Source organism: Terrapene carolina, unplaced genomic scaffold (genome assembly GCF_002925995.2).
Source record: "Terrapene carolina triunguis isolate 2854851 unplaced genomic scaffold, T_m_triunguis-2.0 Scaffold232, whole genome shotgun sequence".
Classification (NCBI taxonomy): domain Eukaryota; kingdom Metazoa; phylum Chordata; order Testudines; family Emydidae; genus Terrapene; species Terrapene triunguis.
The window spans coordinates 10,339,561-10,364,048 of NW_020664583.1; the positions used below are offsets into that span (position 1 = coordinate 10,339,561).

At 46.5% G+C, this 24,488-nt stretch overlaps 3 protein-coding genes across 4 annotated transcripts in view; 2 read left to right on the forward strand and 1 right to left on the reverse strand.

Annotated features, from left to right (window-relative positions):
* Positions 1–328: 328 nt before the first annotated feature.
* MANF (mesencephalic astrocyte derived neurotrophic factor) lies at positions 329–8,642 on the forward strand. The gene is made up of 4 exons (XM_024205699.2): positions 329–513; positions 3,237–3,364; positions 4,426–4,567; positions 8,369–8,642. The coding sequence occupies exons 1-4, from the start codon at positions 426–428 to the stop codon at positions 8,551–8,553; spliced, it is 543 nt and encodes a 180-aa protein (XP_024061467.2). The 5' UTR covers positions 329–425; the 3' UTR covers positions 8,554–8,642.
* Positions 8,643–9,735: 1,093 nt separating this feature from the next.
* Positions 9,736–12,773, forward strand: RBM15B (RNA binding motif protein 15B). The gene has a single exon (XM_024205691.3). The coding sequence runs from the start codon at positions 9,809–9,811 to the stop codon at positions 12,506–12,508; it is 2,700 nt and encodes an 899-aa protein (XP_024061459.2). The 5' UTR covers positions 9,736–9,808; the 3' UTR covers positions 12,509–12,773.
* Positions 12,774–16,677: 3,904 nt separating this feature from the next.
* Positions 16,678–24,488, reverse strand: part of DCAF1 (DDB1 and CUL4 associated factor 1) — a 99,404-nt gene continuing 91,593 nt past the window's right edge. For both annotated transcript variants that reach the window (XM_024205671.2, XM_024205672.2), the window contains 2 exons: positions 24,009–24,264; positions 16,678–17,621 (listed from right to left, as the gene is read on the reverse strand). In XM_024205671.2, coding sequence (XP_024061439.1) covers positions 17,563–17,621; positions 24,009–24,264 — 315 coding nt within the window. In that variant the 3' untranslated portion in view covers positions 16,678–17,562. The remainder of the gene's footprint in view (positions 17,622–24,008; positions 24,265–24,488) is intronic.

Here is a 24,488-nt window from a genome sequence, read left to right on the forward strand (position 1 = left end):
ACCCAGAGCAAAGCGCCAGCCCCTGCTCTCTACCGCCTCGTGGGTTCCAGCCCTTGGCCTGGGGGACTTGCCCCGCACAAAGATGGCGGCTGCACGGAATTCCATTGCGCGATCATGCTCCGCACAAAGATGGCGTTTCCCGGGGGTTGTTCCGTCTCCTGGAGACCGGCGGCTGAAGCCGTTCCGCTCACCTAGTCCAATCAGCAGCCGCCAACTCTCCCGTCTCGGCCGCGGACCGACCAATCGGGAAAGGGAGCGTGGAGGCCTATGGAAGAGTGGGCGAATGGGAGCTCGACGTGTGAGGGAAGCGCCAGGAGCACCCAATGGGGTGGGGGACGGGCGGTGCATGTTGTCAAGGCACCGGGTGCGAAGGGGTCTCGCAGAGCGGCGTGTGCTACTGAGGAAGCCGGCTGCGCAGCGGCAGGATGCGGGTGGCGAACTGGCTCTGGGCGGCGCTGGCTCTGATCCTGCTCCCGGGCGGCAGCCGGGCCCTGCGGGAGGGGGAGTGCGAGGGTGAGCGAGGTGCCGGCGGGTGTCCCTGTCCGGGGGGCTGCGCAGGGCGGCACCGGCTCTGGCGAGTCCCTGGCCTCGTGGGGCTGCTCTTCACCGGAGACTCGCTCGTCCGGTGGGCGGACTGCCGGCCGCTGCGCGGGGCTGGGAGGAGTGGGACTCCTGGTGGGGGGAGGGGTCCTTGAGCTGCCTGGGGTCTCCTGGGCCGGACGGGGTTTCTGGAGGGGGGGGCTGCCCGGAGGGCTCCCTAAGGTGCCTGGCAGTCTCAGAAGGAAAAGGCCCTAGTGAAGAGCAGCCCAGGAAGGCGAAGGGAAGTTGCCTCTTGTCACTGTCTATTGGGTCTGGAATGTATCCTGCCTGAGCTACAAAGCAAAAATTAAGCTTTGTCCTTCATAGTAGCTTTCTGTTGTCTCTGTCAGCCTGTTTTAAAACACCTAACCAAAACTTTTGCTTGTTTATATCAGGATGAGGGAGTCCTGATTTTGGAAAGGTCTGTGGAGGGCCTCATAGTGATGTCAAGCCAGGACTACAACTCTCTCTTTCGTGCACCCAGTTGAGACCAGGGTCCAAATTTTTGAAGGTATTTTGATGACCATCTTCAGGTGTCTAAATACCTTTAAAAATCTGCCCCTAATAGTGATATTTAGTACTCTGCCCTCTCGGTTTTTTTTTTTTTTTTTTTTTAATTTCTTTCTTTTCCAAGTTCACCTTCTTTAAAGATCCATTTAATACTCAGTTCTTCACTTCTCTGTTCTATCCTGGGTTTAGGGTGTTTTTTTTTTTTTTTTTTTCCTGTAATAGCTGATAATCTCCAAATAAAGCAAAGTAGGGAGGGTGAGGAACCTTCTGATGAAAGGTTTTGTGATCTGGAAGAACTTCCATAGCTAAGGAAGTGAATTCTGAACCTGAATGTTGGCAGGTTAGTAAAGGAGAAAGTGAATCCTGACTATGTTCAAGTGTATTTGTAAATTGCAAGCCTGACCTGATAAGTGAAATGTAATTTTAAAAAACTTTGTCTCCTTACATGGCATAAATGATACCATGGTGACTAACACAATAGAAATCATACAGGACTGGTCACCATTATACTCTGGTTCAGGTAATATATATTGCACCTTTTATGCTAAAGAGTGCCAGTGTTCAGCTAATAATACAAACTATACACTGGGATCTTGGTGCACCACTGAAATGCATCAGCCTCTTAGGTTTAAACTACTTAACAGCACAGAAGAGTTACACAACAGTTCTTAAGTGAAGAAGTGAACAGATTCTGCAGATAAAACTTTAAGGGGAACTTTAAAGATGTAGTTATCCAATTTGGAATTTCCCTGCAGTTCTGGAATTTTGCACCACTACTGCTTCAAAAAATGCCATAGTCTCTTTAATTGGGGATTAATTTTTTCACCTCATCTGAGAGATGGCATCTCCAGCAGCCCAGTGCCCTGTAACACCATGCTGGAACTCAGGTTCAAGAGTAACTCAGTCACCAATATCATTCCCTGCAGCACCTGGAATCCAAATACCAGACCACAGCACAAGAACAGCGGACAGCACTGTGTGGGAGAAGTAATGTGAAATGGCCAAAAAAGATGCTATGCATGTAGAAAAAGTTCAGCTACCTATTTAGTTCAGGTTATGCTTTCTGCCAGTGTTACATATTTGGAGTGCAGACTACTTCTTGGTTGTGTGGGGCTCAAATAGGTGATCCTGTATTTTCCAACTTCTTATGCCCTTCCTTGACTTTGGAATTGAGTGTAAAAGTAGCTGAAGGCCATAGAGATTGGTTGATCCCTTCTCCTGGTATCAGTAAAACGTATGGAAGCCCTAACCTGTGCCATTCCCCCCCACACCCCCGCAGAGATGGGGTCAGTGTTGGGCACCTTGTCTCATCATTGAAGGTAACAGGATTGCAAGAGTGCTGCTGAGGGTCTCATTTGGCCCACAGAATTTTTCATACTGGTGATGTTGAGGTCAAGGTTGAGTTTCCAAAGCTGACATTCTTAAACAAAGCATTTTTTCCTTTTGTAAACTGAGTGGACTTGATCTGTACATACTGAGAGACAATAAACATGGAGTCGACAGTGCCATATTTAGAGTCTGTCATTTTCAGAATAGTTTTGCGTAATTAAAGTCCTTAGATTGACATTGAGTTATTGTTTTGGGAGGGAAGGATAAGAGAGCCTGGGCATTAAATTGGCTCTTCCCACCCACCGCTTAGTGCTCCCTCTATTGTTTGCTGCTAGCATTGTATTTCCACAGCTCAGTGGTTCTCAAACTGTGGCCAATCAGCACAGAGCTGCAGTCCATGTGACATTTGCAGGGCCATTAAGGTAGTATTGGATGTGGCCCACAATGGTAAATAGGTTGAGAACCAACTGCCTCAGCTGAATCTGTGCTGCTCCTCCAGTACAGTACATGAATGCCATTGATGGGATCTCTCCTCAGGGATCTCAGTGGATCTGTTTCTGTTCTAAGTATTAGCAAGACAAGGTGGGTGAGGTGTATAAATATGTGCGTCACCTGTCCTCATTCATGCTCTGAAAGATTTACTATGGTGTAATTGTCATGTGTGCAGCTCCAAGGGGATAGGTTCTTGGTCGCTAATGCAGTGTCCTAACCTCATTCACAAACCCCTTCATTCTCTTGTTTTCGTATAGTTCTCCCCAAGTGCTACTTCCAGGTTAGTGCAAATGTTATGAATCTTTCCATTTTCCCCCCCCCTTTAGTGTGTGTTACATTCCTGGGAAGGTTCTACCAGAGTTTAAAGGACAAGGATGTTGAGTTCACACCAGCTAGTGTTGAAAAAGAACTTTTGAAATCCTGCAAAGAAGCAAAAGGCAAAGAGAACCGACTGGTAAGTAACAGTGATCCATCACTATCTCTTTTGCAGAATAATTCATAGAACACCTGGGAGGTAGATAGAAACTCTCACTGAATGGTTGTGTATACAGTATAGGCCTATATAGGGAAGATTTGAGGAGGAGTGCAATCCCTCTCCACCATAAAATGAATAAATTGGTACCAATTTTCCTATTGCTTGACCTCATTTCTGCCTGTAATTGAACTGCCGTGAGAGAGTTTTTCTTATGAAATTTTACTTTCTACTGAACCCCTTGAGCATTAGATGATGCATCTAGATTGCTGTACAAACTATGTTTTTAAATAATAATGTTTATCAACCCTTGAACTGAAAAATGGCAAAGGAAATTAACCCAAAAGGAAGTGCTAATTGAAAGCAGTCCAAAATGCTTTCACAATGAAGTGACCCGAGTAGAAAGGCCTTCCCCTATCTTTGAAGAGAACTAGGAGTGACTTTGTCAGACATACTCAGGGACATATTGTACTTCAGACAAGTTGTCCTTGAACTGAGAAAACTCTGCCTTCAGGCCAGCTCAGATAAAATGTCACTCGGGGGTACCAGGACAACCTACATCAACATAATGAGAAATCAGCTTTTCTCATAGCTCTAATGGGACTCATGGAGAAATATTCTGTACCAGTAAATGTGAAACTGCAAAACCATGCAACCTAGTCTGTCAAAAATGTGCATGACAAAAGGCCAAATAAGCCATTTCTTGGTGGCATGTTCTCTCTCTTCCTTATGAGTGAAAATAAATCTTCCCCTGGAGCTGAGGTGCTTCCAAGAGGTAGAGTGAAAGTGGGGCTGTGGTTCCTGTTCCCCCTTCACTTTGCTTGCTCTAGAAATCTGAACCAAAGCAGCTGGTCCTCTCCTCTGGATGAAACAAATTCTGAGATAAAATCATGGCAAGACTGAGATTCGTATGGCAGAAAGCTCAGGGTCTCTGGCACAGAGGAGGGAGGAAGCAACCAAGAAAATCAACTGAATTCTTCTGAAAGGATTCTTTTCCCTCAGCATCACTAGACACCTCATACTTTTCCTTTCTACCCCTCTAGTGCTATTACATTGGAGCCACCAGCGATGCAGCCACTAAAATGGTTAATGAGGTATCAAAACCTCTGAGTCACCACATCCCTGTGGAAAAGGTCTGTGAGAAACTGAAGAAGAAAGACAGCCAGATCTGTGAGCTAAAATACGGTGAGTTTGGGGAGACGTTAGCTATGGGGTTAAATGACTGGATTTTTCTGCAGTATGGACCTTTGTTTTGATAGATAATGCACTTGCCATCCGATCCCTTGTATGGATCTGTTTCTAATCTAAAACAGCCTAAATTGAACTTCTTTTGAAAGCTGATGAGGTGAAGCCACTTGCTCTTAAATTCTTCAGCAAGATCAGCAGAGTAAGTATTATGACAGATAACTTGAGCTGACCCCGTTAGAGATGTTTGAATGGTTAGGCCGTAGCACAAGTATGTGTAGTAAAATGTTTCTGGAGGCTCCTAATAGGGTGATTAGGTGAAAGTTGCTGTGTCTGGCACTAATCCAACTCAGAGGGTTCCTGCACAGACATGGGTTTGTCTAGTGTGCAGCATTGCTTATGCCCAGGATTAGCCCAGACCCTTGCGGCTAGAGGGTGCCTAACGGCCTCTTTAGATGCCTAGGTCCAACATTTAAGCACCACTGACGTTCACAAAACCACTGCTCAGCTGCTGCCTAACCCTGCTTAAGTCTTGATACTGCCCGACAGCTATCAAGTTGTATGGAGCCTTAGGTCATGCCTAAGCCCTGCCAGGATTTTCAAACAAGACAGCCCCCACCTCCTGCCCTCTTGCCTGCAGGGCCCAATCCAGGAGGTGCTCAGAGCACAGTCTTCATTTTGTTCTTGGCCATTTTAGGCAGCTTCCTGCTCAGGTTGTTGGCTTCTGAGAATCTCTTTCTTGGATGCCTAACTCTCCACATACAATTGGGCTTCTTGTTACCAAACCCTATCAAAGACATTTACAAGAGACTATTTCATTTTTAAATGGTCCTTCCTTGATTCCCTAAAAGTCAGGCTTCCAGTTCTGCTCCACTGAAACTGCTCATGACAGTCCATTAATGAGGTCTTCCTTGCCAAGCCTAATTAATGGTCAGTCTCGCAGCCCTCCATGATTATCCTCTAAGTGATCTCTACCTTGCTGGCCACTCCTTCAGAAATATCTCTTAGTTGCTAGGCATCTGTCCTTGGGCTCCATTTTTCTGTGCTTGTTCTCTGAGTATTCCTATCCACTCTCTCATCACCTCTATTTTGATGATTCTCAAATCCACCTCTTCTTCTGTGCAGGCCACATCTTTCTTTTGTTCTGTCTCCTCGTGGATATTTGTGTGTTTACTAAGAAGATCCATTTGTCATGTTTCTCTTGTCTTTCCTCCTAAAACCTCTCCTTTTACCTCTTGAGATGGAGAATCCACTGTCCTCTCTGATCATTAGAGTTTGCAGCTCTGGGGTTACCCTTGAATCCTCACATCCAGGCTTTCACTAAATCTTATGTTTCTCTCTAATAGATAAAAATAAAAATCTGCCCTTTCCTTTCTGTGTTTACTGCCAACACCCTAATTCTTGCCTCATTTCTGTCTTGCTTGAACTCTTGTAACCACCACAACCTTTCTGGTGTCCCAGACTCTCTCCCCTTCACTGTGTCCAGTCTTCAGCAGCTGAATATAAGAATGGCCACAGTGGGTCAGACCAATGGTCCATCTAGCCCAGTATCCTGTCTCTGACAGTGGCCAGTGCCAGATATTTCAGAGAGAATGAATAGCACAGGACTGTTTTGAGTGATCCATCTCCTGTCATCCTGTCCCTGCCTCTGGCAGTTGGATGGTTAGGGACACCTGGGGTTGCATCCCCAACCCTCTTGTCTTATAGCCATTGATGGACCTGTCCTCCATGAATTTACCTGATTAACTTTTTTTAAGCCAGTTATACTTTTGGCATTCACAGCATCCCATGGCAAAGAGTTCCACGGGTTGACTCTGCATTGTATAGACAAGTACTTCCTTATGTTTGTTTTTAAACCTGCTGCGTGACTCCTAATTCTTGTGTTGTGTCAAAGAGGTAAATGATACTTTTGTTCACTTTCTTCACACCATTCATGATTTTATAGACCTCTATTATTCCCTGGTATTTATCTCTTTTCTAAGCGAAACAGTCCCAGTCTTTTTAATCTCTCCTGATATGGAAGCTGTTCCATACCCATAATCATTTTTATTGCTCTCCTCTTCCAATTCTAAAATATCTTTTTAGAGATGAGGCAACAGAACTGTGTGCAATATTCAAGGTATGGACATACCCATGGATTTACATAGTGGCGTGATGATATTTTTTGTCTTTGTATCTATCCCTTTCTAATGGTTCCTAACATCGTTACCTTTTTTGACTGCCACTGTGCATTTAGAGGATGTTTTGAGGGAGCTATTCACAATGATTCTAAGATCTCTTTCTGGTAACAGCTAATTTAGACCCCATCATTTTGTATGTATAGTTAAGATTGTTTTCCAATGTGCATTACTTTGCATTTATCCACACTGATTTTCATCTGCCATTTTGTTGACTAGTCACCTGGTTTAGTAGCTCTTTGCAGTCAGCTTTGGACTTAATTATTTTGTGTAATTTTGTATCATATGCAAATTTTGCCACCTCACTGTTTACACCTTATTTCAGATCACTTTTGAATATGTTGAACGGCACATATCCATGAGGGACCCTACTATTTACCTCTCTCCATTATGAAAACTGACCATTTATTCCTATCCTTAGTTTCCTGTCTTTTAACTAGTTACTGATCCATGAAAGGCCCTTCCTTCGTATCCTGTGACTGCTTAATTCGCTTAAGAGCCTTTGGTGAGGGACCTTGTCAAAGGCTTTCTGAAAGGCCAGGGACACTATATCAACTGGGTCGCCTTGTCCACATGCTTGCTGACACTCTCAACTAATTCTAATACATTGGTGAGGCATGATTTCCCTGTTATAAAAGGAGTGTTGACTCTTCCCCAACATACTATGTTTATCTTGGTGTCTGATCATTTTGTTTTTTTGCTATAGTTTCAAACAATTTGCCTGATACTGAAGTTAGGCTTCCTGGCCTTTAGTTATCAGAATTGCCTTTAGGGTCTTTTTTTTAAAGAATAGACATTACATTAGCTCCACTCCAGTTATCTGGTACAGAGGCTGACTTAAATGATATACATATACCGCAGTTCAGCAGTTTTCATATTTGAGTTCCTTCAGAACTCTTGGGTGGATACCATTTATCCTGGTGACTTATTACTGTTTAATTTATCAATTTGTTCCCAGAGCTCCTCTATTGACATTTCAGTCTGGGAAAATTCCTCAGATCTATCACCTACAAAGAATGGGTCAGATGTGGGAATGTTGCTCATCCCCTGTAGCGAAGACCACGGCAAACAATTCATTTAGCTTCTCTGCAATAGCCTTGTCTTTCTTGAGTACTCCTTTAGCACCTTGATCATCGAGTGGCCCCACTTCCTGTTCATCAGGCTTCCGGCTTCTGTTGTACTTAGAATTATTTTGTATTTATTTATTTTTTTCTTTTCCTATTGCTCTGACTGCATCAATCTGACACTGCCAGTCTCTTCACTGATTCCGAGTCCTTGTGCATAAAATTCAGCCTTGTTTGTCTTCGATTGCGATTCTCCTTCTTGCCTTGCCTCATTGCAAAATAATATCCTTTGTACTTGTGTTTAAGCCTCATCTCCCTTTTTCCCCTCCCCTTGCTTTGTCTGTTTTTATATTTCATTTCATTTCTTTGAAGTAGGGATTCTCTTTAATCTCCACAAGAGTAGGCCTTCTCCAGTGAAAGACATTAAACACAAGCAACTCAATCAGTGAAGGTAACAAACCAATCAAATGTCTTTAAGAAAGATGTTAATTTTGACAGCTTCTAATCAATTTGTTATTGCTTACTTAAAATAACTAATGTTCCCCTCTCTCTCTCCTTAGACAAGCAGATTGACCTGAGCACTGTGGACCTGAAGAAACTGAGAGTGAAAGAACTGAAGAAGATCCTAGATGACTGGGGTGAAACATGCAAGGGCTGTGCAGAAAAATCAGACTATATTCGCAAAATCAATGAACTGATGCCTAAATATGCACCAAAGGCAGCCAGTTCACGGACGGATCTCTGACCAATGGAGTGGCCTCTGTCATATAGCACCTCGTACAAACTACATTAATCTCTCTGTTTTGTTTCTTATAAAGCCTTTTTTGTAACTTATTTAACTGGGCTCCCAAGGCTGTCAGTTGGAGTTGTGAAATGCTCATTCAACACCCCCGTTATGTCATGTCTCTAGTTTGTATGTCTCTTGATTCTGGTTTAGTTTAGGACATCACAATCTGTATGGGATTTTTTTTATTAAAGTAAAAAGAAATCTAATCTTTTTCTACAAAATCTGAGTTGAAAGGAGTTCAGTGGAAATCAAAAGCAGGTATGGCTATAGCTCAGCTGAAGCTAGTCTCCTAAAAATAGCAGCAGTGATGTTCTAGTGCACAACTTTGAGCCTGTCTAGCCCTGGGGGCATCCACACCTCCCAGCTGCTGCATCGCTGCAATCACACTGTTTGCTGAAGGCTGGTCACAGGGTGTGTTAGAAGTGTGGTGTGATACAAGACCCTACAAAAGCTTCGCTGTGAGTCATAGACTCCAGTTAGGGTACAGACTGCACCTCTAGTGCTGTGTCAGGCAAGGACAGCTGGCAGGGGTGAGACCAGAGCCTGCTTGTGTAAATGTAAATGCAGCTTTACCCCAGCCCTGCCTCCTGATTTGTAGTGTGTTTAATGGGTGTGGGTGGGTGTCCTAGTCCAGTGCTGCAGGGTGTGTGTGTGCACAGTGGGGCCCGGACCCCAGTAGGAGGATGCCCGGGGTGGGGGCGAAGCACCTCCCTCCAGGCCTGATGCAGAGATAGTGCCACACAAGGCCCAAGGCTGCTTGCAGGAGCCAACGCCGCTCGCGTCAGGAAGGGGCCTGGTCTCAGCCCCATAGCGGCCTGGCACTGTTGGCTGATGTCGAGTAGCAGCGGCCGCTTCGCTCCAGCGGCAGGGGGCGCTGTGCGGGGCCGGGCCACCGCCAATTCCCCTCACTCGAAGCCGGCGCCCTCCACGTTGGTCCCCTGACGGGGAGAAGCTGTAACTGTCATTTCCCTATTGGTCCTTTTTTGTCATATGACTCCGGCCGCGTGAGTGGCGGGAGGGTGTCCCTTGTCATGTGACAGGTGCCTCGGGGCCCGCTCGCCATTATCCCTGACGCCACCATGCGGCGGGGCGCAGAATGATGACGTCTGGCCCGCGCGGCGCGGCGGCCGGACTCCGGAGCCGCCTTCGTTCCCTTTTGTCCAAGATGGCGGCGGCCGCCGGAGGCGCCTCCTGAGCCGCGGGTCCGGGAGCCATGAAGCGGGGCAGCGAGCGGGACCCCAGCCCGGGCGGGGCGGGGGGAGGCCGAGCCGCCGCCGCCAAGCGGCCCCGGGAGCGAGAACGGGAAAGCAGCAGCCGGCGGGGCCCGCACCGGAGCTCGGGCGCCTCCCGCAGTAGCCGGGACAAGCTCCCGCCCGGCGGTGGCAGCAGCGCCTCCAGCTCCCGCAGTCACCGCGGTGACGAGCGGGCCGGAGGCAGCGACTCCAACCACCGCACGGCGGGGAGCGGCTCGGCCTCCAGCGCCCGCAGCAGCCAGGCCGCCCCCCCCTCCACCTCGTCGTCGTCCCGGGCGCTGGGGGCCCCCAAGGCCAAGGCCCTCCCGGGGGCCGTGGTGGCCCCGTCACTGCTGCTGGCGGGGCCCCCCCCGGGGGCAGCACCCTCCCTGCTGCTGGCCCCGCTGGGGGGCTCGCCAGGGCTGGTGGTGGAGCCGCCCGGCTCCTGCGAGTACAAGACGTTGCTGGTGAGTGGGCTGAGTGCAGCGCTGCCTGACCAGCTGCTGGAGGATGGGCTCTTCCGCCAGTTCCAGCGCTTTGCGAGTGGGGGCGCTGGTGACATCAGTGTGAAGCTTTCCCACACGCCCGAGCTCGGCCGTGTCGCCTATGTCAACTTCCGGCACCCGGGGGATGCCCGCGATGCCCGCAGACACGCCCGGGCCCGGCAGCTTCTTCTGTACGATCGTCCCCTCAAGGTGGAGCCTGTGTATCTGCGTGGGGGTCGCAGGAGCCGCACACCCCCACCTGTGCCCTCCCCAGAGCCTCTGGGCTACTTGCCACCCATCCACAGCACCTACCAGTATAAGCAGAGGTCGCTCTCACCCGTTACCAGCCCTTTATTGAGGGAGCCAAGGCCCCGGCACGCTCATGCCGCGGCTGCAGCCTTTGCCTTGGAGGCTGCTGCCCTTGGGCTCTCCCGGGAGCGGGAGAGGGCGCTGGATTACTATGGGCTGTATGATGAGCGTGGCCGACCCTATGGCTACCCCATAGTGGCTGAGGAAGACCTGATGCCAGAGGATGACCAGAGAGCCACCCGGAACCTGTTCATTGGGAACTTAGATCATAACGTCTCAGAGGTGGAGCTGAGACGTGCTTTTGAGAAGTATGGCATCATTGAGGAGGTGGTGATCAAGCGCCCTGCTCGAGGCCAAGGTGGGGCCTATGCGTTCCTCAAGTTCCAGAACTTGGACATGGCCCATCGGGCTAAGGTCGCCATGTCTGGCCGGGTTGTTGGCAGGAACCCCATCAAAATTGGCTATGGTAAAGCCAACCCTACTACTCGACTCTGGGTAGGCGGCCTTGGACCAAGTACCTCCCTGGCTGCCCTTGCTAGGGAGTTTGATCGCTTTGGTAGCATCAGGACTATTGACTATGTGAAGGGTGATAGCTTTGCCTATATTCAGTATGAAAGCCTGGATGCTGCCCAGGCTGCCTGTGCGCAGATGAGGGGCTTCCCCTTGGGCGGACCAGAGAGGAGACTTAGAGTGGATTTTGCCAAAGCTGAAGAGACAAGATACCCCCAGCAGTACCAGCCTGCACCACTCCCAGTGCACTATGAGCTGTTACCTGATGGATATAGCAGGCACAGAAGCCTAGAGCAAGACTTAAGGGTGAGAGATAGGACTCCTCCACATCTCCTGTACTCGGACAGAGACAGGAGCTTTGCAGAGGCAGACTGGGCTAGCCCTGCCAAAAATGCTGAACGCAGAAATAACTTGGAGAGCTACGGCCGATCCGTGCGTAGCCGCAGCGGAGAACGTTGGGGTAGTGACAGTGACCGCAGCGTGCCCAAGCCTTGGGAAGAAAGACGGAAACGCCGGAGCCTTTCCAGTGACCGTGGAAGGACTGCTCATTCGCCTTACGAGGACAGAGGCAGGACAAAGGCCAGTGGGCTAGCTTTAGATCGCAGCCCAGACAGGGTTCGCAAAGAGAACAACACTACAGAGTCTGGAACAGAAAGAGACCAGAGTAACTCCCTTCAGAACAACCGGCACGTGTCTGAGGAGAAACCTCATCGTGAAACTTCTGATCTTCCTCAGCCTAAAAAAAGGGACAGCGAACGCAATCATCGAACTGGTGAATCGGAATCAAAAACTCACGAGGAGCCAAAATCTGAGACCAAAAAAGTAAAGAACTTATCAGAATTCGCTCAGACACTGCAACTTGCTTGGAACGGGCTTCTTGTGTTAAAAAATAGCTGCTTCCCCACGTCTATGCACATCCTGGAGGGAGACCTAGGTGTCATCAATGGGCTCCTAAAAGACCATTCATCTGGTGGGAAGTTAACACAGCTCAAGATTGCGCAAAGACTTCGGCTTGACCAGCCCAAGCTGGATGAAGTAACTCGCCGTATCAAACAAGGCAGTCCTAATGGTTATGCTGTGCTACTGGCTACCCAAGCCACCCAAGGAGGGGTAGGGGCTGAGGGGACCTTTCCTGTTGTGGAGCCTGGCTTGCAGCGAAGGCTTCTCAGGAATCTGGTCTCCTACTTGAAACAGAAGCAGGCTGCTGGGGTGATCAGCCTGCCTGTGGGAGGGGCGAAGTGCAGAGACAGCACAGGCATGCTTTATGCTTTCCCTCCCTGTGAATTCTCTCAGCAGTACCTCCAGTCAGCACTAAGGACATTGGGAAAGTTAGAAGAAGAACATATGGTGATAGTTATAGTCAAAGACACTGCCTAGCCCACACTGTCTCTTCAGATTCCATGTTTTCTTTGTGTGTGTGTCACAACCCAGTTGTTTTTAAGGCCGATCATTTTGGTGGAAGCCCAGTAAACCTTAAACAAAACTGTAAGATTTTTAGTTTCTAATTAATTTTAATACCATTTGCATAGATCCAATTTTATTCGTTTTTTAATATGTGACACTGTCCACTGTGTTCTGTATTTTTATTTTTTAACTGTATGGAAAGTTGTCAGTAAAGCCTTGTTCACTGATGGATTTTTAATCTTGTGCAGTATCTTGGTTTTTATGGGCTTACGAGGGGCTGGTTCCCTGTCCCCTCAAGAGCTAAAAGATGATGCCTCCTCCCTTTCCAGTTTCTCAGACCTATATTTTCCCTCCCTCTTTCCAGGTGCCCTGGAAGATTGGGGGAAGACTTCTTTATGATATATGAGAGACACTGAAATGTCAATTCATGTTCTTGGCCTGCTTGCTTTGTATATTATAAATTTGAATCTTGACACTTTTCTGCTAATTCTCCAATATTTGATAGAGGTAGATAAGTTCCAAGGAAGTGAATCCTGATCAAGAATAGAAGTGACTTTTATTCATAGTTTTAAATCTTTTTTTTTAACAGCTATTTAACACTTGAGAGAAAAATGCTGCTTGTAAAAGGTCACAAGGACTGACCAAGAAGCTTCAACAAAATATAGGTAGACAAGTCTTGACATTCCTGATAATTTTTAAGGGTGTGAAAAAAAACCAAAAAAAATCCCACCTTTCCTCTTTGGAGAGAGAACCCTCTTGGGCCTCTGTAATACCTAAACAAATAAAGGGCACAAGCTGAGTTTTTATTGCACTGCAGATGCCCTTTTGTATAGTGCAGAGCTCAACTATCTGGACAAGGTTAACTGCCATGGTTTTGGCAAAGTTAAATTGTTTGCAGGATTCTAAAGGAGGAAAAAATACCTTTGGCTGTTTAAAAACATAATTATGTATTAAGAGTTAATTTTCCTAAGATCCTGGGACATCCTGCCACAGTAAGAGCATAAACAAGGAATGAAAATTGGAATTGAAGAAGGGGCGGTTCCTTCTGGTAGTCTGTGAGGTGGTTGTCTGACAGAAGCTAGGACATTTGCCGCTCTAATTTCTCAGTATCTTAATGATGGGGGTTAACCATTCCAAACTTGATTTAAAAGCCACACAGTTACATTATTTTATAATGCTGGTAGCCTTTAGCAGTCTTCGAGAAGAGTTTCTAGGATTTAAAAAAAAAAAACCCTAAATTTAGCAATTTCTTTGAATTTCCAGACTTTTTGTTGTTGTAAAACAACAATGCTGGAGGATCCAAACATCTCTTTTGCACATGTGGGTGTGAGCCAGACTCTCAGTGGCAGAAAGTTGCCAAAGACCCTTTTAAAACTGCTGTGAGCTAATATGCTCATATGACTGGTAGCAGAAGCTATGTAAGGGGGAGGTTAATTCACACTAATAAAGCCCATTTATCCTGCACAGTTTCAGACTAGGGACAGCAGTGTTGGTGCATGGTCAGTTGCTTGTTTCAATAATGTAAACAATTTGTTGCTTTTATTTAATACTGCAATTATATTAAAATAGAGCTACTGGGTGAGTTTAATAATGCAGCTTCCATAATAATGCCCCCCAAGTACAACAACATGTCTAAAAGTTAGAGGCTAGCTGGATTGACTAGGGCTTTCAGTTTTTTAACTGTGTTGTGGCCAAGTCCTGTAGTGTTGATGGTTCCTTCTGTAAGCTATCAGCACCTTGAAGTGTTACGTTTGTTTTTTTTAAACCAACTGCTATTAAATATTCCACATGGTCAGTGTTAGAGAGCAACTCTAGCTTTTGTCACAAACATCCTGTGTATTGAAAGTGTAGTTGTGAACTGAATCTTTTACTGCCTGTTGCTGTGAATTCTAGTTGCTACTGCTTCTTCGGTTGAGTGGCAATGACTGCTTGTTATATGATCTGAGTTGGAAGGTTCCAGAGACAGATGATTCCCTGAGGCCAAAGCCAGAAAAATGTTACTTGAGCTCTGCAATGCCAAGGCCCAAGTAAATAGTAATTAGAACTTCAGATTATTAGAGCTTTAGCCTTGTACTGTTGCTTCCTGAATGGGTTTCTGTTCAATGTGGCTGAGTGTTTATGAATCGAGTCCATCATTCCCAGGATGTGGTTGTGCCCCTGGTGTCATGAATATTCAGACATCTAAAGTTACTATAAAAACAGGTGCCTGTTATCTGTCTAGCATCAAATGTATGCTAGGTGCAGAAAAATAAGGCCAAGGTCCTTGCCCCAAAGACTTCACAGTAGATAAGGCACGAGGAATGTACTGACAAGCAAGTAATAGCACATGGGTGCTGCTAGGTCTATGACAGCTACGAGAACCCTTCCTTCACGGCAGGGCCTCAGTGAAGATGCAACGAGAGGCTGGCAGCACTAGGTAAGCCCAGCCTAGGGAGGTGCAACAGGCGGTAATGTCATGTGACCTTAACGTCTCATTGACTGTAGGAGACTGGTCCTATAGTGTCTTTTAGATACATACAGGGCCACAAAAGCATGGGTCTTGACAAATGTGAATCCTGCCTGACCGTTGTGAATAGATGAGATTTTTGTGGCGGAGGGAAAATGTAAGCCAGTCTCTGCACTGGGGAAAGACACCAAAACAATTCCCACCTACTCTAAAACTAGCAGTGGGAAGTGTAGTGTAGACATAGCTCCAGCAGTGAACTTTTTTGTTGCTGTTTTAGTAAATGCTGAAAAGCATAACAGCAGCATGGTGGTAAAAATGGTTCTGCCTTGTCTACACTAGGATTTTGTACTGGTTTTAACAGCAGTTCAGTGGCCATTTTGGGGGACAGTACCCTGGGAAGAGAGCCTAGAAATCAGTTCAACCAGGCTGTCTTGCTCTACTGGAGAATTGGGTTGGTAGGATAGAGCTGACGTAGAGCAAACTGTTCAATATGTCCATGCGCTAAACCACTTATTGCAATGCCCCTCAGGTAAATATCCTGGCACTGCTCCCTGTGGGACATTTCAAAAAGCCCTTGATGCATTTATGTACTACTCGTGCTGTTAGACTAGCAATCCCCCTCAGCTGAAGTGGCACTGTAGGCAGGTTACATGCATGTAACCTGTTTGAAACAGTCTTGTGTAGGGATCTTTTTTAATGGTTAATTTCTCTGGGGTAGACAAAGTGAATTAGCAACTGTTGGAGGGAAGTACCACTCTGGGAGGATGGGCAGAGAGTAAAGGCCATCTCCCCTTGTGGTTAAAAACACTCTACTCAGGGTAGTGCTGGCCTGACTCTGCCTGAGGCTTGAACTGAGGAGGAAGAAACTAACTGGGCTTCCTTGCCCTCTACTCAACATCATTCTTTTTGTGCAAACTTCCCATTCTGAATTCTAGGAATAGACAAGAGAGCAACCCACCAGGGTAAGTTAAGAAAGGTGTAAAAGTTTTCAGAAGAGACACGTTTTCAGCCAAGTGGTGGCATGTTTTTTGAGCACCAGGCTGTATGTAGTGGGCTTTGTTAGGGCCTGGAATTTGATGTGAAGGTGAACAACTTAGTTCTGTTCTCTGTAATGAAAGCCAGAAGGCACCTAACCTAGGTGATTTTTAAGGTGGGGCCCTTGCGGTCTCAAAAACAACAGCACCTCATTTGACTTATCTGTCATCCAGCCAGCATAGATAACATGATCTCTTCCTCTCTCGTGTTAACCCCACTACAAAACCATTTCCGTAGTGCCCATAACAGTGTAATAAATGTTCAGGTATATCTTAAATCACAGTAGTAAAGCAGTAAGAGTTTTGTTTCAAGGCAGACCAAGTATGCTGTTAATCAGTAAATATTTGTTTTGATTTAACCTTGTAAAAAGAGGAATCTGGAAGAGTTGCCAGGGATGTCCAAGGCATACCTCTGGTGGGCAGCCTTAAGTGAGTGAAGGACAAGTTCTGTCACAGAACTGAACATGTTTTAAGTTAACAGTTCTTTGTAATTGCAGCACTGCTCCTTCCTCCCACCTGATTTACCTTGTCCTTTGTGTTGCAACTCAGCCATTTCTCCCACAGACAGCTGTTTGTTGGGGTGTCTTGGGAGATACTGTGCTGCCAAATACTATTTGGGCAGGTCTGAGGGGGAAAACATGGGTACAGCTCACAGCCATATGTAGAGACAGGACTTGTATTTTATTTTTTTAATAAATACACTTTACATTAAAGAAAGGCCTTCAATTTGCAGTTTCCACAGAGGGTTTGAAAGGGAGAAAAAAAGATTAAAAAACTTGAATCACAAGGGGGAAAAAAGGGCCCAAACTGCAATCCCAGAGCCCCTTGTCTCCATGAATACCAGGGTGTCAGCCTCCCCCTCTGGCTGCTGTCACAGCAAAAACCTCTGCTTAAAGCAGGCTGGAGGTTCAGTTACCCCCTTGGGCTTTTCCCTAAAGGCAGGTGACACATACGCAAGCTAGCAGCAGATGGCAACACCTGTTTAAAAAAAAAATTCTCAATTCTCAGCAATTTTAGAAATCATGATCCTCTTATTTCATTTAGTACTCTCGGTAAAAATGCCCCTTTTGTTAATTTTAAACCATTTTTCTCCCCCAAAACCTGACCCGTGGTAACAAGATACTAGATTGATACAAAGTTCAGACCCTTTTTACTATAACACCTGCCTTTTTTTTTCCTTTCTTTTTTTTTTTTTTTTTTTTTCCTTTTTTTGGTTTTATATAAAACTATTTTTGTTCTTTAGGAAAGAACTTTGTACAAAGAAAATATATTCTGAAATAGCTTCAGACGTTTCCGTGGAGAGGAGAGTCTCATCTCAGCCTAAAATTAAAAATTTAAAAAAAAAAAAAAAAAAAAGGCAGAGAAAAAGAGGCCTAACCCTTGGTCTGTTTATTCAAGCGTCTCGATCTGACCCAAACACACACAACTGCTGGGCTGGAGTTCGTTGGATGTCCCAAGGGGTGCTTAGAAATTGCTTCCGGGTTGGTCTCTTGTCTTCTGGGAAGGGAACTTCTCCTGCTGCCAACACCCTGCGTGGTGGTCACTCCTCACTCATTCAGAGACAAGATTATGTCGTCTTCCAAGTCCGAGTTATCTGAGCTGTCAGCTGGAAAGGGGACACATGGGTTATTTGTTTGGTGTATGTGAAAAAATGCAGCTAAGTAATGGAGCCTGTTCTGCATCAGTCAGTTACAAGAGACTACCACCACCTGCTCAAGCAGACCAATGAACTCCTTAGCATTAGCAGCTAGAGAGACAGCCTGTAATTGTATTTCAGGCCAGAAAGTCAACTGGCATAAGGTGAGTGCGCACTAGGGTTTTAGTGGATCAAAGGGACTGGTGCAATTTTACCTAGTATAATTCATGTAAGTTGACGGAACTCCCTTGCACAAGTGGGGCTGGAACTTTCCACCAGGAGGTTACTCCTATGTAAGCTGTTTGCACAACTTATTGGGAACATATAAATGACAACTTCATGTTGTTGGGATGTGGTTTTGCAACACAGTTATCCCACACATTATTTCAAGAAACGACATCCTACCTTGGATGTGTGGGCTCTGCATAAGTTACTAGTTCATTATGTAGCAAACTAGACACCAAAAGCTACATTCTTATTGAACAGTTGTTGCCTTTCCAGGCAGGGCACTGCTGGGACCTCATTAGTGAGGAAAGTCAATAATTCATTGTACTTACACCATCATTTATAGCAGCTCCCACAAAGCACTTCACAATGAAATAGCAGCACAGCACTCATTAAAGGTGACCTGCAGAGGATTTCTAAAAGCCAGGCTTTTGCCCTTTTTAGCTTTGTGAGGCAGAATGAAGACATGAAAGTATTTGCCAAAAGTTCCACCCCCCGGCCCCACCACCACTTGCTTTAACTTTAAACAGGAAAGTCAAGTCTCCCTCAGCTGTGCTGCAGGGGAGTATAAAGTGAGTTCCATGAGTACCATGAGTTCTCAGGCCCTAGCTGAAGTGACATGGTTACTGAATATTTAACAAAGATGGCCTTTCTCCTAAATATTCGTTGAGTGCTATAGTTAACTAGGTGTTAAAAGCAGTTTTAAAGAATAACCAAAACTCACTCTCCCCTCAGCTTCTTACGATTTCTCTTACAGTTCACGAGCTCTCCAGAGAGCCTTGCAGGGTAAGCAAAGCCTCATAAAAAAGGGGACAAATCTTTTAGGCCTTTAAAAAAAAAAAAAGGGGGGGGGGGGGAGAAAGCAGCTCAGGCCACAAGCCTGTTTTTCCCCTTTTGTAGGTACCTTTAATATAGGTAGGAAAAATGAGTTGGCAAAAGTTAGTCAAAGAAATGTTTTATATTCTGAACTATCCAGTATCACAAGCTCACTGCCCAGACAACTCAATGCTGTGTTGTCTCCTCCAGCCCAGATGGAGTACTTGCAGCTGGACTCCTTTCAACTTTTCCTTTTGCTTAAAAAGATTATCTGGGAGCTATTTCCATGGTCCCGATTTATCCAGAGGAAATGTTTATAGCAACTCTCCAGTGCTGCTGATTTCTGTGGCCAGGCTGGGCCAAGATCTCTGACCACTTCAGGAGAACCAGCTGCCACACATCTCAGAAGTTTCAAGGGAAAGTACAAGTCAACCCAGCTGCATGTTCTGCCATGGGGTGGTGCGGGGCAAGGGACAGCAGCTGCTGGGCTGAAAAGTCAGGGGAGCTGAAGGAAAGCTGAAGTTCCAGAGTGTCCCTGCCCAAAATGCTTGCCTGCCCTTTCAGCTGTGACCCACCAGCCAATCAAGTCTCAGCCTCTATTGTAAAGCCTAGGAGAGCAGTAGCTATGGCAATGCAATGGGAGCTGAGTCACAAAGTGCTGCTGTAAAATAGCAACTAGGTTACATGGGGAAGGAGGAGGGACAACAGATCTGAAGAGTCCAGAAAACATGGAGAGGAAAAGAGGCAGAAAAGAAGTTATTTATTACTAGCAGGTGGGAACTGAATGAGAGAGAGGCATCCTGATCTCATGAGGAAAGAATTTCTTGGCTGATCAGCCTTCAGCCATGTCCTTAAGAACCCAATGTATGCCTCAGGTGTACCACCGCTATCACTCCACTGGCCAGACAGCACAGAACCTTTCAAGACATTTACAAAGCACTTATCTTGTCAACTGTTCTCACACTGCCCAAGTGAGACCACAAAGACCTGTTATAACTGCCATGAGGGAGAGCACAATGCTTCACTGGGTCCTGTAAGGTTCTTCAATTCAAACGCTGGCTGTTCTCGCAACACAAATCCTTAAATCTGCAAATACATATGCCTGGAGAGAGCTCACATACTAGCTTGACAGTCACCGTTCCAGGTGTTAGAATAGCAGTTCACAGCTCAGCCCAACACTCAAAAGCAAGTTATTCTGCTGTGAGTTGCCAGTCACCAGCAAGAGGGACAGAAATGCCCATTTTAATCAGACACTTTTCTTGCAGATATCCAAGTTCAGCCTGTCAGCAAGAGGCTTCTTCCCAGGGCCTGGATCAGAACTCCTGCTCAGCTGCTTTCTGTAGGGCATTACCAGGGGGAGATAGCCCCACATTTCCTAGGAGCGTTTTCATAAGGACATCCTAGTGACTCAGACAGTGAAACGAGCTTCTGCAAGAACCCCAGTGGGTGCAGAAATTGCCCTGGTCCAGAAAGGCCAAGCTTCAAGCTGCTTTGTGCGGATCCCCTCCAACCCAAGTGATGCGTGAGGCTGAGAGGAACATCTGCACATTTTAAATGTTTTCACAGGTCATTCCTGAAAAGGCAACCCCTCCCTGCCCGGGACATGTGTCCCAGGGTCACTCACTTCCCCATTTTCATTGTTCCTTTAATTATGTCCCCACACTGTACATGGGCATACTAACTGTGCCAAGCTTAGGGAGGGTTGTCAAGAAATACCAGTATGGCCAGTAAGAAGCTCAGAGGGCCAGTACCACTGGGGGGGCAGGGGAGGAGAAGCAAAGTGCTATACATTGGATAGTGCATCTCAAGATTGGACTCTAAGCAGTGAATACAAGGATCAGAGTCTCTGAGGCTCACTGGTCTCCCCACGGCTGGGAACTTGTAAGACATGACTGCAGCCTCAGGGAAGGCAGAGGAGAAGATTATGATTAGGTAAGTACGAGATGCATGCTGGACCTGCACCACACTAGCCTGACAAAGCTGAGTCCAAAAAGAGGAGCTGCCACAGGACCCAGCTAACCATACAAGTGCAACCTGACCAGAGCACGGCTGAGAGTTCCATTCCTAGCTAGAGACTCCAAAGATGCAGGGGAACTTCACAGCCATCTCGGAGGGCTAGCTGCAGCTATACAAGTTCAAAGTGGAGTCTCAAATAGCCCAAAATCACAGGGCACCTGCTCAGCAACTTCTGAGCAGGTAACGCACTCAGTGAAAGAGGTGCTGATGCTACTCATAAATGACCCCTTTGGCAGAGGCTTGGAACTTGGGCCAGGTGGAGCTGTGACAAGTCCCTTTAGCCTGGTGACTTATGTAGCCCTTGTGACTGATGGCAGTGGGGAGAAGCCTACAGGAATTACCCCACAAACCACTTTGGCTAGCTTCTGAACAAGAGCACCCCATAGTGCTGTCTTTCTGCAAAGCTGTCCTTAGGAGCACTATGTCCATAATAGCTATGTATGTACAGAGCCAGTATGCACCCTACTCCCAAACCTGCTTCCATCCTACCCCAACTTTAGTTGGCATGGCTAGTGAGGCACCATTCAAAACTGCAGATGCTCAAGTGAGGCACAAAAAGCACCTGACTCAGGTATTTGCAGCAGCACATGGGCCAGCATGGGGAGCCAGAGCAAGAAGAGAGCCAGCCAACTGCTGCGGCTGCTCCTCCTCCCTCCCCATGGTCCAGGCCACCACATACGCAGGGAAGGGATCAGCAATTCCTGGACCCCCATTTCCTCTGCTTCCTTTCTACCTCCTCCCTATTTTCTACTACACCGAGAAATGAAGTGGGCAACAAGGAGATGGGGTGGGGGATAGCTGGGAGGGGACACGTGATGGGGTGGGAACCAGTCATGGGCAGTGCTCTGGTGGAGCATAGATGAGTGCCAGCCTGTTTCCCCCCAATGTGCCCATTGGAAAAGGGTCACACACACCCCCGCCCCCAGTGTTCACAGGCTGCAATTTCACTGCAGGGTTGACAACCTCAAACCACCAGTCCAAATCTAGATCTAAAACCCCAGAATAAACTTGATATTACATGCCCATTTGCCATATTAGTAATGCCCCACCCCTCACCTCTCTACATTCACCCCCTTCCCCTTCTATAAACTGCAGGCTGCTCAGGAATGAGTGGTGAGGTGTGTCTAATTCCCTCGAGCATCAGGAGTTGGATGATTACTTTAACTATTGCCCCTAAGTGTCAGACCTGTTACCCGCTGGCCTCTCTAATGGAAGCCTCTGCTTTGTCTTTCCCATACAAGCCTGGAGTTTTCTGTGTGCTGAGTAGTTTCTAATACTTTAGGTATCAAGTCTAAATGCTCGGTGCCCATTTGAGATTTTGGAGCCAACTAGTGATCTCTGTGATTCAGTATTCAAACAGGTAAAGTCGTGAGCAGGAAAGGTGTACTCACATTGCCTGGATGTCAGGTGATCACTTATTCTCTGCTGCAGCCGCCTCCCCTTCTACCGAGACTCAATCACAGATTGATGTAAATGGCACACGTACACATTACAGCCATTTATCGGAACTAAGAGCCAATTGACTTGCAAATGAAGAGGTTTTTAAAGACAGTCAAGTTAAAATAAGCTCATTTTCAAGTGCACAAAATTTCACACATTTCACCCTCTCCTTCCCACCAGTGTCTGCTACCTACCTGTCCTCAACTCCTTCCTCAATACCCATTCCCCTTGCGTCCTTACAAGAACAAAGTACAGAGATGTCAGGTTCTTGTGGCTTCCTTACCATTCCCACTGGGTCTTCCCCGCACAGCTGCTAAGTGCTCACAGCAGCCCTGTAGCCCCATCAGAGGAAGCAGGAACACAGAGTTAGTGGACAGGCCAGAGGCAGCCCCACAGGACTTTGTCTTTCCTCCAACAGTAAAGTAAGTGGGGTAAGGCAGCTGCAGCACAGAATGCCAGTCTCCCCCTCTGGCAGAAGAGCCAGAAAGTGGTGAAAAGGCCCTGCAGGACCGAGTTTTAGTCACTTGTCTTCCTGCACCGGCGACTCCTAAATTGAGATTTCCTTTAGTTTCAGTTTAGGGACCTGTGATAGGCCTGTTTGAACCCACTCTCACAAAATAATACTACTAAGTATCTATTAAAGTGCAATTCATTTTTAATTAGAGCTATGCAAATGTCCTGTTTGGACAAAATACCTACCACCTTCAAGAGAACTGCGGACTGACTGACATACATATAAGAAAATCTCTGGAGACCTGAGGGGGCATTACCCCCAAATTCATGAGTCTGATCACAGAGGAGCAGGGCTGCACTACAATGAAACAGAAGAAGAGCATGGATGAGTCTGCCAGTGAGAGTGACTCTGAACTTAGTGTAGAAGGCTATACCAGCTCAGAAACTGAGAATTGCCACTCAAAGCCTTCCAACCTGCCACCAAAGAGGTCAGGTTTCCATCTCAGTTCCCATCCAGCCCCATCACTGCAATATTTTAGCATCTCAAACATCATTTATCTTCAACACCCATGTAAGGTAGGATAGTGCTACTATGCTCATTTGACAGATGGGGAACTGCAGCACAGAGACACTAAGTGAATACCCTAAGATCACACAGGATATCTATGGAAGAGGTGGCAACAGAACTCAGATCTCTTGAGTCTCAATCCAGTGCCACCTTAACCACAAGGTCATCCTCTCTTCATTGTTAAGCATTTTCAAAATTGAAGTGCTAGACAAACTCCAAAGCCGTTATTTATTTATTTTTCTTTTAAATGAAGTCTCTGTTTTTCCAAACCAGGAGGGAGAACAACTTCAACCTTATGCGCAGAGCTAGGTTAGCATTGGAACGGTCAGGGGCAACGAAGAAGCAAGCTCAGAAACGCCATGCTGGGTTATTCTCTAAGTAACTGCAGAAGGTGAAAGTACATCAGCCAAATGGAAGAGGCTCAAACCAGCAAGGAAGAAAATGGCTTCCCATTTCCATGAGGGTATAAACAAAGCAGAGGAGAGGAGAGAAGTTACATAGTGGTCTGCGTCCCTCTGGAGAGCAGGATTTGTGAGCATACATATAACAATCCTTCACACGGAGTTGCAAAACTTGCTTTTAAATTCTCTCAAGTGTATCTGGGAATAAAGATGGAAACAGTTTCCTTCCTAGACCTAACAAAGGTGGTTCCCTCAGACCATGGTTGGTATTTACCAGTGAAGCTCTTTGGGAGGCCTAAAGCTGATTGAGTGGGGGGACCAGTGCTTTTCATCCAGGGAGGGAAGGAGAGAAATCAATTTTTCCAGAGGGAAAATTTATCTTTTTCATATTTGTGAGGATGGGACCACCTGTGACCACCAGGTTAGAAGTATACTTACTATCGCCAAGGATCAGCTCAACTTCCTCATCTGCATCAGAATCCTCATCTTCACCTTCATCCCCCTCTTCCAGCAAGTTGGCAAGCTCCTCATCATCAGAGGGAGCGAAATCATTGTCTCCATCCTCACCAGCATTCTCATTGTTCTCATCCTCCTCCAGCTCGGCCTCCAGCAGCTGGTCAGTGTCTAGTTCATCAAGGTCATCTGTATCATCATCATCTTCATCATCATCCTCTTCCTCTTGTTCTTCCTCCTCCTGCAGCGACAGCAAAAGAGCCCATTAGGACATGCAAAAGTATATGGGGACTCTACTGAGGGAAATGCATATCTCCCCAAACTAAAGGTCACCCAACATCATTTGTAAACTCTACCGTCTTCACCCTTAAATCACGATAGATGCTAGATTGACAGCCCTGGAGAAGTCCTTGTTACCCATAAAACAGGTATAACACAAGGTAGTAACATCGCACGCCTCCGCCC